Source organism: Schistocerca cancellata, chromosome 9, assembly GCF_023864275.1.
Source record: "Schistocerca cancellata isolate TAMUIC-IGC-003103 chromosome 9, iqSchCanc2.1, whole genome shotgun sequence".
Lineage (NCBI taxonomy): Eukaryota > Metazoa > Arthropoda > Insecta > Orthoptera > Acrididae > Schistocerca > Schistocerca cancellata.
The window spans coordinates 483846420-483862126 of NC_064634.1; the positions used below are offsets into that span (position 1 = coordinate 483846420).

The 15707-nt window shown below is 39.8% G+C and overlaps 1 protein-coding gene across 1 annotated transcript in view; it reads left to right on the forward strand.

Annotated features, from left to right (window-relative positions):
* LOC126101511 (uncharacterized) overlaps positions 1-12337 on the forward strand; it is a 936969-nt gene extending 924632 nt beyond the window's left edge. The window contains exon 28 of the mRNA XM_049912155.1: positions 12063-12337. Coding sequence (XP_049768112.1) covers positions 12063-12218 — 156 coding nt within the window. The 3' untranslated portion in view covers positions 12219-12337. The remainder of the gene's footprint in view (positions 1-12062) is intronic.
* Positions 12338-15707: the final 3370 nt, after the last annotated feature.

The window sequence follows — 15707 nt, forward strand, 5'->3', positions numbered from 1 at the left end:
CGAGAACATACCTTCACCGAAGAGTCAAGCAGTATATTGCTCCCTCCTACATATATCTCGCGAAGAGACCATGAGGATAAAATCAGAGAGATTAGAGCCCACACAGAGGCATACCGACAATCCTTCTTTCCACGAACAATACGAGACTGGAATAGAAGGGAGAACCGATAGAGGTACTGAAGGTACCCTCCGCCACACACCGTCAGGTGGCTTGCGGAGTATGGATGTAGATGTAGATGTAGACCTCACATAAAATCTACATCTGACCAAGAAGCCACAGTGAGAACCATATGTGAAGCAACTAAATGGGTCAAGATTCAGAAAGGAGTGCAGCAAGGCGGCATATTGTCATTATTTATTCAGTATATATGCATAGCACATTATGAGGAATGCCTGGTTACCTGAAGAAAAAACCAGAATTAATATAGCGGGTATGAATATAAGTAACCTTAAATATGCAGATGATTCCATAATGATGGCAAAAAGTGAAGAAGAGTTAAAGATTCTCTTACTAAAGGTGAAAGAAGAAAGTGCTGAGGACTAGTGCTGTATTCAAGAAAATTAAAATTTTGGCTACTATGTCTACCTCTTCATGGCATACAGAAGGAGAAACTGTTGTGTTGGCAGAAGAGCCAACACCGTGTTACTAGTGGAGGCCGAAATGCACGCGTTTTAGCTCACGCAGGCTGGCGTGAGCAGGTAAGAACTATACTGACGTGAGGTCTGGAACATGACAAGGAATTAGAATTCAGAAAGTGGACGTAATTAGTTTGATACTTAACTTTAGTCCATTAATAATGAACATCGCTCTTGACGGTACATGATTCACAATATTATCTATTCAGAATACGTTCGTAGTAACTGAATATGCCACCTTGCTAGGTTGTAGCAAATGACATAGCTGAAGGCTATGCTAAACTGTTGTCTCTGCAAATGACAGCGTATGTAGTCAGTGAACCATCGCTAGCAAAGTCGGCTATACAATTGGGATGAGTGCTAGGGAGTCTCTCTAGACCTCCCGTGGGGCGGTCCGACGTATACTAACGGACTGCGGCTGATTTAAAGGCTACCACCTAGCAAGTGTGGTGTCTGGTGGTGACTCCACAGAAATAATGAATGGGATTTCTATGTTCAATTATCTCAGCTCCCAGATTTTTGCTGCTGGTGATTGCGGTCACGAAATTGAGAGATACTTGTTACTGGGTAGAAAGACAACTTCAACCTTCACAGTATTTGAGAAGTAGAGACATAACTTTAACAACAGGGATCCATACAGTAAGGGCTATGGTCTTTCCAGTTGTGATGCACAGATTTGAGACCTGACCACAAGAGAGAATGAATGGCATAGAGTAGACACCTTTGAATTGCGGTGCTTGAGGAAACTCCTTAAAGTTCCATGGACCACAGAGATAATGAATAGGTTAGTATTATAGCAAATAAAACTAGATTCCTCTGTGGAAGATCTTACACTGAAACAAAAACTGATGTGTATTAGGAGCATGATTCACATTGATGCTATGGAAGATCAAAGGCACAGGGAGAAGAGAGCAGCAAAGGATGAGGTGGATGGATGGAATCGCACAAATCATGGATTCAAACCTGCAAAGTCTACAGGAGAAAATGCAGGACAGAAGAAATTTGCATGCTTTAGTTCACAGTGTCATGGAGAGGGAATTAAATCACATGCGCTGAGGACATTACAGTGATGATCCAAAACATTATGACCACCTGCTTAACAGCTTGTTTGTCCTTCTTTGCAACAAAAACATCACTGATTCTGCATATGATGTATCTTTCAGTTTGTTGGTAGGTTTGTGGCATTAGATATCTATGCACAGGTAATGTAATTCACTTTAAGTAACGGGCCGCTGATTTGTGTACACTGTGATGGCTCCCAGTAGCAAGCCAGATGGGTTCCAGAGGGTAAATGAAGGGCTTATTTCAATAGTGGTACAAGTCCATTGCCTCCACTTTTTTGCCTATAACGCTTCTGAAATTAATGATCCAAACAAACAGAAAGAAAGGTTCATCCCTAGCAAGAAGCCATATGCTTGAATATTTCTGGTATCTCAACTGCAGATTTTTCAGCGCTCATTTAACTTTAAGACTCTGTATCTCAATATGAACAAAAATGAACTTGTACCACTATTGAAATAATCCCTTCAAATATCAGGTGAATTTGGTCATTGAAACATCAACATGAGTTCACCATACTACTCCTCAAACCACTATCGTACAGTTCTGGCTCTGAGACATGGACAATTATACTGCTGAAAAGTGACATGGCCATCAGGGAAGACATCAAGCAATGTGGTTCACAGCTGTTAGAGTGTCTTTGATTACTACCACAGGTCTCATGCAAGCACAAGAGAACGTCTTCCATATTCTAATGCTGCTCCCACTAGCTTCTGTCTGTGGAATGTTGCACGTATCAAGCCACCATTCATCTCGGTGACGGCTCTTGTGGAGATGACCATCGATATGGTCTGGTGTAGCAAAAATGTGGTTCACATAAATGTGAACAGTTGAACCCTGAGGGTCCCGTGTCTGCTGCAATCGTAATTCTGTTCCCATGCCCACTGCAATTGTAACTGATGATGTTGTCGGGTCAATGTGTGAAAACGTAGGGGTAGTGTGCTGTGGAGCTCCATGTTCAACAATATAAGAATGGTGTGCTCCAACACGCGTGTGCACACACCACATTATGTTCTTTTGGCAGAGATGCCACAGATCATCATCTATCCTACTTTAGAGCAAACAAGCATCCGAACCAGAGTCAGAGACATCCAACCATTAGACACCTAGTGGTAGTTTCACTGTTCTTCTACCTCTTTTTGTAGGTGCTCATGACAGTAGTATATGAATATTTGACCAGCTTCACTGTTTTCGAGATACTCGTTCACAGGCTAAGCATAATAATACCCTCCCTTTGTCAAAGTTTTTTTTCTTAATGGATTTCCCCATTTGCAGCCAATATCTTCACTAGGGTGATCCCCTGTCCATGTCTGCTCCACTTACATGCTTTTGTCACCACATCATGTGCCCACAATGCCACCATGTGGCATCCAATGTCAGTGGGCAGTGGTCATAATGTTTTGGCTGACCAGTGTATATTGGAAAGTAAGACACTAAAACTAGTAGATGAACTTTTGCTGTTTGGGCAGGATATTAAATGCTGGCTGTCAATAACAAGAAAACTGTTTATAATGAAGAGATTTGGTAATATCAAATATAAATTTAAGTGTTGGAAAGTTTTTTCTGAAAGTGTTTGCCTACACTGTATGTGTGTGTTAAAATGAAATGTGGACTGTAAATAGCTCAGGCAAGAAAAGAAAGCAACTTTTGAAATGTGGTGAATGGTGAAGATTAGATAGATAAACCATGTAAACAATGGGGAGAAATAGTCAACACAATTTGATGAACAGAAAGGATCAGTGGACAGGACACATACTCAGACATCATCCCAAACAATAAAACTCAAAAAAGGTCAAATAAGGGAAACAATTCATGTAGTTGCAAATTTTTGTAGAGTGGTGGCTAAGGGGAGGGGGGCGGTGGTAAGGTCATACTAATAATCCTGACCAATGTGGTGTGAGAAATTGAAATACACTAAATTTTCTACAAAAAAGAAAAAGTCTCAGACATTTGTTGTCTAGGACTAATAGTTTTTCTGTTGCAGGGAATGGAAAAACAGATGATTAAGAATAGTGTTTTCATAGTGTAAAATTAATTGGTAGATGAAGTGGTTTAAGGACAAATATTAAATGTGTGTACCTCATCTATCTACAGTAGAACTGTATTAAGGGATAAATTGTGTGTTCTGGAGCTGTCGTCGGCTGTAAGGGGAGGGTGGGGGGGTGGAAGGTGAGATTAAGGGTAAATATGTAAGGGAAGGTAGGTCACCAGATTGTGGTCATGCATTCCCCTCCTTCATAGGCGTGCATAGTAAAGAGGGAACAGGCAACTCCCCACTCTCTCTACCACAGTACATAACAAGAAACAACTGAAGGGCGTTACTGACCCTCCTGCAGTTTGAGTTACAAATCACTGACAACACAGTGTGCATTAACAGTACATGGAATACAGGCATGAGTTACTGCTAATAATAACACAAGAAACACATAACAGACTCTACGGTGCTAGAGGAAAAGATTGATTCTTAGCCACCCTGTACAGCAGTTGTGTTCTTGTGGGAAAGGCTACTTCTTATACCACAGTTGCTGCTTGGTTTTCAGTTTGGACACACTACACTTTCAGAGCGTTTCCTGTCCAGTTCTCCTATATGAATAGGCAAAATAACTTCACTGAACTCATGTTTATATAATTTAATTATTTTATGTTTATTATGTTGGTACTTCCTTCTAGTTGCTTAGTGAGCTGTTCTGTAAAATATGTTCCTATAAACAATCGCTGCAAAGAGCTTTAAAGTGTTAAGTTGTCAGGGACTTTTGAAATGTTGATGGGAAAGTTATTGGATTCATGAATTTTGTAATTCGTCACCAGTTTTGTAAAGGCCTCATCGTACTGCTGTGGAGGGCGAATTGCAACTGTTATGGTAGGCCGAGTTTGTGAGTTCGTGAAATGGCTTCCTGTGCAGTACACCATTAAGAAAATGTCTCCATGCCACTATTACACAGCTGTGCCCCAGGGACAGATAACAGGATAGGAGAACAAAGATTCTGCAATACTCCTAGTAACAAAGTCACACAAATGACTTAAAAAGGTTTACTTATCTTTGTGACTTGGTGAATAATGAAGTCTGCAAACTGCATGTAATACAACACAAGAAAGGCCCTCAATGGCTAAGTGCAAATAATCGTAGGTAAACTTCACAGAACGTAGAAAATGCAATTTACAACAATGATCTGTTCACTTATAAGAGTTCACTAAATGACATTCCCTGTCTAAAGTCAGCTCTGGATGATGATCTATAACCAAGTGGGTGAGAGGTGCTCTTCTATCTTCCAAGTAACCTACTGCCCGTAGTCATCCAGTCATTGGCAGATTGTACTTAGCTGGCAATTGACCGTGGCGAAGTCGATATCTTCATCTTCAGCACTGCCCGTGGTGCTGGTGGAACTTGCGCAAGTGGTAAGTTTCTATAGCACTTGGCACCAGCTCGCATCTTAGCACCTGTGGTGCTTTTTCCGTGGCTGTGTCTTGTCCAGATGACACAGCAGTGAATGTGGCACCCTCTTGCTGCCTGTTGTGAACATATTGTAAAACCATGTAACTGTGTTGTAGTCACTTGGTGTGAATTAATGAATAGCCAGAAAGATACTGCACTTCTCTCAGCTTTAACTGAATTGCTAATAAACATCATAAATCTATTCCATTGTGAAATTGCTGGCTTTTGTAGAGTGGGTTGTGGGTTGCCCTGAATGGAGCCACTTACCATACATCCACAGTAGATTTTGCAAGGTGTGAATATGTCTGATGAAATTGTACTGATTACGTTCATGCCTAGAACAGTAATCTGCTGTAACACACTGCTTGACTCATGTTAAAATACGTTAAGTTCCATAGCATCTAGGCTACCCACTTCTGTCACAGAGAAAGCCAATTTAGGCCTCTGGGCCTCTTCAGGTGGTGGGAGAGCTGAGGCTGTGGTAATGCATTTGATACTTCTAATGGTGTGAAAAGTATTCCAGTCATTGGTAGTGGAGACAATGAAATCTAAATTTTTGAATACATATTGACAGCATATTACACTTAGAGCAGGCTGTTCAGTGTGGCAGAGAGTTAACAGTTCCAGCTAATGTGAAATTTTGCATAATAGCTAATTTAACAATGGCAAATAAGTACTAGCCTATTGAACTGAAAATACTAACTCAGTGTTGTTTTGTCTCAACAAGAAATGCTGGGGCTGTCTAATCTGTCTGTGAACGGTTGCATTTCCTGGAACAAGTACTGTATGGGTGACTAAGAATCAATTTTTCCCTCTAACAGTATGGAGCAGTTTGCAAAGATTCCTTAGATTCTGTTCAAATGTGTTTCTTGAATTAGTATTATTAGTAACTCATACGTGTATTCCATGTAGTGTTAACACACTTTGTGGAAAATAAACATCCTGAGTGTGACTGTGCACTGCATCACTATGGGGAACACTTTGAAAGAGTTGGTAAACTTTGTAGGAAACCCCACAATGGAAAATCCAGGATGGATGCTACTCACCATATAGCGGCGATGCTGAGTCGCAGATAGGCACAACAAAAAGATTCTCACAATTATAGCTTTTGGCCATTGGCCTTCATCAACAATAAACACACTGTGTGTGTGTGTGTGTGTGTGTGTGTGTGTGTGTGTGTGTGTGTGTGTGTGTGTGTCTATTGTTGACAAAGGCCAATGGCCAAAAGCTTTAATTGTGAGAGTCTTTTTGTTGTGCCTATCTGCGATTCAGCATCTCCACTATTTGTGAAAAACCCTGTAGTTACTACTTGTGATGTAGCATGGTGTAGAGAGTGGGGTTGTGCCAACTTGCTCTTCAGTTTGTGGATCTATGAAGGAAGGAAGGGCATGACCAGGTAGGAAGTACATGACCATAATCTAGTAACCTACCTCCCCTCATGCGTCCACCCTCCAATGCCAACCTCTCCAGCCCACGACACACACAGAATACATTTTATCTCTTAATAAGGCTCTACTATACTTACATGAGATGCACACATACAATACTTTTTCTTAACCCATTTCATTTAACAATAAACATTAGTCTTTACCATTAAAATGCTATTTTTAATAATCTGCGCTTTTTCCGGTTCTTACAACATGAATCTATTGGTCCTGCAAACAAATTAAATAGGAAATTTAATGTACTTTAATTTTGTACTGAGAAACATTCGCACTGGAAGCTGAGGTTTTCGAGTTATTCGAGAAAAGCAAAAAAAGGTTACCTTTTAAAGCCTCCCTCTCCTCACACTTACACCTCACCAGTTTGGATGTTTACTACATTTTTCATGGCACTCCCTCATACCACTGGAGGGGGAAAAAAATAGCCACTATGCAAATTTTTCCCCTAATTTTCCTTCATTGGCTGATCAACAAGAAATCATCAATTTGTTAATGGAGAGAAGTGTGGGATAGAGCAGCATACATCATAGCAGACTAAGGATTGGCGGGAGAAAGGAGTTTCAGATGGGTCTAGGCTGCAGTTGACTGATCATCAATTTTGTAATGGAGGGAAGTATGGGGACATTGGCAAATATTATTAGAGACCAAGGATTGACTGCAGAAGGCAGTTTCAGATGAATTTAGGTAGCAGTACCTATGCAGAGACGAAGAGACTTGCATCAAACAAGTCTTCAAATGAAAGACAACAACACCATAAATGTTTGGTTATAAAATTCCAACAGGAAATTTATCTTCCCTTACTGGTCAACATTGCCAAATAATTATCTACAACATCCTTTTGTACATTCATGTCACTAATCAATTCCTACACTACTTTTCCACATTATGTGTTCAATTACCACCAGTTTCTTTGTTTGCCATTGTGGATAATTCTTTGCTATACACTGGTACTCTGATTCTTCCTTCATCTATGGCTGTGCTGCCATGGGACACCACCTATCCCACTGTCATTCTGATACAAGTCTTATTGTCTCATTCATATTCTGCTTAACCAACCACATTTTCTCTCATAATTATTTCTCCATCAGTCTTGAAACAAATCTTCATATGCAGTGTTTATGGATGACCTTGATGAATCCTTCATAGCCATCCAACACCGTTAACCCCCTAGTATTGCTCAGAATCATTAACGATGCCTACATAAATTGGAGCCACAACAAGAGAAGCCTTTGCTCTGCTTCGATCTGCCCCCAAAAACTGATTGATTAAGCACTTATTTCAGTGACCTAGTTACCTGGATATCAATTTCCTGTTCTGTGATGGTTCTCAAAAACCCTTTGTCCATATAAAATATGACAGTTGACTGAAAAGTAATGCCTCCACTTTTGTAACTCTTTAACAGTTGGCAGCATTGGTATGCGGCAGGTACTGGCTTGTTCCATAGCCTACAGCTCCAGTTGGCGGGAAGCCTTAGCATTGGACGGCTGTGTTGTTACAGTGTAAAGTATGGAATCTTGCACAGTCAGTCAGTTAATGTGATTTAAGCAATGTGCAGTCACTGAATTCTTGAGAGCAGAAGGTGTCACCCAAAAGGAGATTCATCAGAGAATGAAAGCAGTTTATGGTGACTATGTTGATGTGACTACTGTGCATCTTCATTCTCGTAATGCGAGAGGAGTGCCTGATAAATTTCAAGTCTGTGTGCTTTCATTTCGGGGGTCAGCATCCAGGGTACACATCGTGCATAGATCTTCTGATAGCCAAGCAAAGCAATAATGTGACCCCATGTTCTTGTGAAATGTCAATTCTGCTTGTAATTTCTCCCCGAGTGATACGACGATCATCCTGAATCAATCTGCCAACATTTTACTTGTTAAACTCGGTGGTTGCTGTCACAGGATGTCCAACTCTTTTGTTTGTCACACAGGTTGGATGTTCCTGCCTCAACATCTTACTCACCTAACAACACATAGTACTCACATCAAATTGCTTTCATTCTCTGATGAATCTCCTTTGGGGTGACACCTTCTGCTGTCAAAAATTCAATGACTGCATGTTGCTTAAATCACATTGACCAACTGTCTGCACAGGGTTCCATACTTTACACTGTAAAAACACAACTGTTCAATGCTAAGGCTTCCTGTCAACTGGACCTGTAGAGAAGAGGCTACGGAATAAGCCAGTACCTGCCACATACCAATGCTGCCAAATGTTAAAGTGTTACGAAGGTGGAGGCATTACTTTTCAGTCAACCCTAGTATATCAACATTCTCAATGAAGGCTATTTTATTTTCAACATCAGAAAGACCCTTCGCAGCAACCTTGGTACCTGTGGGTGCCAGATATCTAGGCTAAAATTATTTAATTGAATAAATAAAAAATCTACTCACCAAGCGGCGCCAGAACACACACATAAAAGATTGTTGTGATTGGCTAGCTTTTGGAGCCAGTGGCTCCTTCTTCAGACAGAAGGGTGAAGAAAAAGCACTGGCGAGGTCTATGAAAAGTGGTAGATTTAGAGCAAGTCAGCCAGAACCGCAGGTCAGAGGAGGCTTACCATATGGGATGAGAAGGAAAGACAACCATATGGGATGAGAAGGAAAGACTGATTGTTGGGGACGGCATCGGACGAGATTTTCCGAAGCAGTTCCTAACAATCAGTCTCCTTCTCATCCCATACAGTAAGCCTCCCCTGACCTGTGGTTCTGGGTGACTTTCCCAAAATCTACCCATTTTCCTAGACCTCTCCAGTCCCTTTTCCTTTGCCCTTCTTCCTACCCCTTCAGCTCTTCTGCATGAAGGAGCCACTAGCTCCAAAAACTTGCCAATCACAACAGTCTTTTATGTTTGTGTTCTGCCACCGCTTGGTGAGTAGATTTTTTATCTATCCCGTTAAATAATTTATTGTTTTCATTGTTAGATTTCAAGGGTAAGCTAGAGCTATCCTTCATTAACCAACAACATAGCCACAGTGTTTGTATACAGATGGTATCTTGCACAACTAGTCCACAATAGTTCCCCTGCTTCAACAAGTGTTTCAATACTCTGTCCTTCCCCTGACTCCATAACAATGGTTCATTTAACCTAGACAGGTGGGAATGGTGCTCTCCAGCACATACTCTTTCTGGCAATATCCCTTCCCCCAAATCTTCACTAGTCTCATATGAACCACCCCAATTTCTCATTGACTAGATGTACAGACTGTTTACATCCAGTATTTGAGAATAAGAACACTTAGCAAATTCCAGCAAATTTTACACATAATTTCGAAACTTTTTCCCACTTACATGCTTAATGTCAAGTCAACACGTTAACAAATCTGTAAAGTTATCAAAAGATCGAAGCTGTTTCATACATGGGAGTTCAATTCTTCAACAAATCCGGGGGTTATTAGTACAAGACAGGTTGTTCATCTACCACTGCATGTCATGTTGCAGATTTTCAGCAATTGATATGTTCCATCACTTCATTATTAAATTTCGTACTTGGGAACAATTTTGCAGAAGTTCTTACATTGTAAATTACTTAGTATTCTCACCCATAGTTAATAACATTATGTTTTGTGATATTTGATTTTCTCTGACACAGACTTTTTGCAACATTAGGGTCTGCTTATATTTACAATGAAAAATTTGCCATTTACAATAAGCTCCAACATTTGGGAAAAAATATTCATATTCAGAGAGTATTGTTTTCATATTTTAATGGTTCATTTTTATGCCATTGAACAATGACATACCCAGTAACTGCACATTTTTACCTTACATTATAAACATTCACATTGTAAATACATTGGGATTAAAGGATACCACTCACCAAAAAGGAGAAGTTGTGTTGTCAATCGGCATACACAGAAGAAAGAAAACTTGCCAGTGCATGCACGCACGCATGCACACACACACATACATATGCATGTACCCTTACATAGTGCTGGCTAGCACACAGGGTAGGGCAAAGGCACAGACGTGTGTGTGTGTGTGTGTGTGTGTGTGTGTGTGTGTGTGTGTGTGTGTGTGTGTGTGTGTGTGTGTGTGTGTGTGTGTGTTAGCTCATCAAAGCAAAGTTTTTTTTTTCTCTCTCTCTCTTTTGTGTATGCCTATCGATAATTCAATGCTTCCGCTTTTCAGTGTGTGGCTTTCCTTGAGTCCTAAAGTATTTACATTGTGCAACATTTACAATGTTCAAACAATCAAAAATCCACGATTTTAACAGTGACAATTTATAATGTTCACATTTACATAAAGGAAATTAAAAGCAGGAACTGTTCCTCTCATTTATACCAAAAGAGTTACCCGACTACCCAACAGCCCATTAAAATATCAAAATTCCAAAGAGATAAGCTGTTCATTATGAAGTATGGATGTACCATGTATTTCACTAGTCCAAGGTATAATACTAAACATTATTTCCTAAGGGAGTCAGTTACATTTCACCCTTCACCAATGACATAAGTGGCACATTGAAGTGGTATGTATGAATAAGTCAGTCATACAGACTCATCGTAGTAAACTGGGTTAACGTGGAGGTAACCATAACCGGACTATGAACGAAGTTGCCTAATTTGTTGATGTATCAATGTGTCTGCAAGGAATGCAGGTCCATCTCAACCAGTTTCTGAGTAATCAATGCAGAAGGAATAGCTTGCAATGGGCATTTGAAGTCTGCTACCTGGCCGAGGGCTACGGCTCACAATGCCATGTAAAGCTACGTATGTTCAGAAGACCCAAAACATACCTGAACTGTATAATAGGCATGTAGTGTGGTTCAACAGGTCATGACTGTTGCCTCATTTCAAATGATGGAAGGTTCTGAGTGCAGTGACAGCCCAGTGAGGTATTTAATTCACAGTATGCGGATGGTGTACTTCAGACCAGAGTAGCACGTGTACTGCACAATGTTTTTAGTGAAAGAGCCTCCAAGGCACACATACAACCCATTTTTCCAACTTCATTTCTATTAGTAACATTCTCTTACTTTCTAAATTCTACGTTAATATGCCTTGGTTGACTGTTACTTCTGGGAAAAAGGATTGTAGTGGTAAAACCTGCAATTTATTTCCTTAGTCAATCTTATACTCTTTTGTGCAGTGCGTACACCACTCAGAAACTTCTGGACAGAAAATTGACCATGGCTTAAAGTATAATCTACTGTGTAATGTAATGTTCTCTCTGGAACTGTAAATATTATTTATTAATGTAAAGAGAATGAGTGACTTTAAACCAAATACTGTCACCCAACCCCTACAGTGCAATCCACTCCCTAATCAGAGATTTTCCTTCTAAATAAGTGGAAGTCTGTACCACTGAAATTTTTTTATAACTTCTGCAGTTGAGTAAGGCATATGGAGTAATTGTTTAATAATGTTTGCCTGTGTTTGTGTTGAGAGTGTTTCTTCTGTTTGCCATCTGCAATGATAGTTCATTTCTGCAGCCTTGTAATATAACTGAAATAATAACAGTCTCAATTATTAATGATATTTTCCTATTTTTCAGTCCTTGTCCAAGCAGAACTCTCGCTCAAGTCGGAGAGACTCTTCAGACAACGATGAACGAACCCCTGGTGAGGAGACTGTAGGTGCGTTTGGAGATAACGAAAAGTCGACTGCAGTTAGAGATCCACGTCTCACCCAATCGTGTATCACCCAATGACAGTGGTGTTGGGGTTCCTTTTAGTGAACCCTATGATAGTATATGCATAGACATTAATCAGCTAGTCAGAAAAATCCTCTTTTTTGCATGTATCAAATGTGTACATTTTTTTGTTTTTAGTTTTAATTTAAATACATTTTCATGTATATTTTGTTGATGCACTATTTTATTCATTTTATTGCACTTTACTTGCATGTCTGTTCTTTGTTCCAAGAAGTGTGTGATGCACTCTAATACTATGTCCTTTCCAGTAACACTAAGACAGTACACAAAGATAAATGTGGCATTCTTCTCAAGCAATTGTGTTTATGCATATAGTATGCAGGAGATGTAGATAATAGATGGAAACATGAAATGTATGTAGTTACAAAGAACAAAAAGAAAGCAACAGCTGAATAGACAACACAGCTTTTCTGTAGGACTTTGTTTTCTTCATACTTTTCAGCAGAAAAAAGGTATGGTGGTCTATAGAGTAGTTTTCTTTTAAGTAATTATTTCAGACTGTGGTTCCATAATAGTATTCTGTTCCAGTCTCTTTTAAATTATGTGGACACATTCTTTCATTTGCTCTGTTGCCAAATTTTGAGTGACTTCTCAGGAACTTTTCATCAGTTACATTTTATTCTCAAATAATTTCTGAAATCATACATGAGCACTCACTGTCATGTTTGGCACAAACATATGTAGACTGATATGTGATCTTTTCAGTCTGTGACTTTCCATATTCACGGCAGAGAGAACTTTGCTGTGCTGAGGTTCTTGTGGAACAGCTATTTCTCAACAGAAGAGCAACCTCAAGATACTGCTACTTCGCATTTTGTGTGTTTCTTAATGCAGTGTTTGGAGTGACTTTTCTATCCCTTCAGTGCTTATACATTAACCTGTTGTTTGAATTTTCTGTTTCTTGGGTACTGATATGTTACTTGACTGCTTTAAAACTGCCTCAGCTAATTTTATAAGAAAATCTGTTCTGGTGTTGAATATACAGGTTTTCTCAAGGTCTCTTATACATTTCATGTATGTTAAAAAAATTAGTACTTCAGAATAGTGTGTTCGCTTCTTGATGACTTAAACAAGTAGTATTTCAGAAGGGTGTGTTCACTTATTGATGACTTAGCAGTTAAGTATAGACTTGCACCTATAGTACCTTTCATCTAAAGGAATGTATTTTTATGTCCGAGTTAATGGAAACAATCAAGTATAATGGTTATTAGAGGAGATGAATCTCCAAAAGTTAATGCTCATCAGAGAAGAGGAATGTACAAAAGTGAAGTAGTTTTGCTCAAGGCACTAATGTGCACTTTTACCACTCCCTCCCACTCCCCCCCCCCTCCTCTCTCTCAACACACACACACACACACACACACACACACACACACACACCAAGAAATCTCCATAAATTATGGGTTTGGGTTTGTGGACAGGGACTAACAGGGTACCAAGAGTGTCACACAGGGCTCAGATCAGGATTAATTTCGTGGCTAAGGCATCAACATGAATTCACAGTAATGCTTCTTAAACCTCTGTAACTTTATTTTGGCCTTCTGCGATGAACAATTATACTGCAGGAAGATGCCATCACTATAGCAGGAGACATAAAGCATGAGAGGATGCAGGCAGTTCGCAATAATTTTCACATAGTCCTCAGTTGCCACAGCATCTTTGATTACTGCTACACGCCAAAGGGAAGCTCAGATGAATGCCCCCTCATAGTATAAAACAGTGCCCACCAGCCTGTTTGCCTGGATGATAACTTAACTAGTCATGAGCATCAACCTGGTGTACCAAGACATACAATTCAATTGATCTGCAGTCTAATCTCAATGATCCCATGCTGACTGCAGTTGTAACTGAGATTGCTGTTGGGTGAATGTGGGAACACTTACAGGTCTTTTGCTACAGAGCCATGTGATCGACAATGTGCAGTGAGTGACGTGCTCCAAAACACCTGTGCTGTCTTGTCAGGTCTGCCATAGATAGCCACTACCCTGCTTTACAGAGTGGGGGGAGCCTCCAAGCACCACAATCTGTGACGAGGCATTGATACCCAACACCATGTGGCCTACTCGTGGTTTCACTGTTCTTCTACCACTTTCTGAAACTTCTCATTGCAGTAGCACACAAACTGCCAAACAGCTACTCCATTTCTGAGATGCTCATTCACAGGTGGCAGGGCGTAAGAATGTGCCCTTTGATAAAGGTGCTCATGCGAGTGGTGCTTATCATCACTATAAGGATAGCCCATTTGTCTATGTTCTCCCTACATGCTTTTCTTACCACATCAGGCACCGATAATCTCAATAGGCAGCATTCAGTTTGGTGGCAGTGGTCGTGATGTTTTGGTTCATCAGTGTGTACATACACTCACATTTAAGCTTCAAAGCACCAGCACGCACCAACAGCAAATTAACTTGTTGAATGAATTTCATAGCAAAAAGAATATTAGTGGGTCTACTTCAGTCTTAAAGCCTGATAGCGTACTTTCCAAGTTCATCACAGGGAAACAGTATCACAATAATTGATGATGTGTACATGGATTCTTGTCTAGTTATAGGTCACACTGTGAAAAATTATAATGGCCTATAATATTATGATGCAAAAATATTAACACAGATTCTGTTTTAGATCTACTGCTCTTCTCAATATACATGGTGAATCACCTAAAACATGCACTGCAAATATTGCAAAAATGGAAAGTGCTATTGATGTGTGGTTTTTACAGAATGGATTGATAATCAGGGGCTCATATTGTTAGGCTATATAGATTGTAATCATACTTAGAAAGTGTATTTTCTGTATAAAAATACACTATTTTAAATGTAGCAATGCCTATTGACATTAACAGACGAAAAGTTGGGTAAATCAGAATGTCAATGGTGGTTGTTGAAAGATTCTCAGGTGTCATTTACGAGATACCATATTTTGAAAAGTTTCCACACCTGTACTTATATAAGCCATTCAACCTGCATAGTTGCTAGGTACGATGTTATGTTTGCTTACAGTTTGCTTGAGTGTTCCTTTAGGGCAGAGCGACTTGCTAGTCAGTTATTTGTGACAGTCCAAGCAATAGGTCATGCGTGGACAATGGGATTTATCAAAGCAGAAAAAACCAACATGCTCATGGTGTATGGACAATGTATAAATAATGCAGTTCATTCTTGTACAGTGTATGTGGCAAGATATCCCAGTAAACGTCAAACATCTTGTCAATTAGAATGAATGAATGAATGAATGAGATTTTCACTCTGCAAGTCAGTTTCATCTTGTCAATTATATATCAATCTCTACAATTAGTTATGTGAGAGTAGTAGTGTAACATCTAGACAATGTAACAGAAGGAAACAAGTGATGACAGAAGAGCGGGAAATTAACAGTCTTGCTGCTGTTGCAGTTGAGCTGCACATTAGTTCCTGCGCAATTGCATGAGGCAGTGCCATGAGTCAAGCAAGTGTTCTAGACACTCTCCATTGACATAGGTGCCATCTGTAT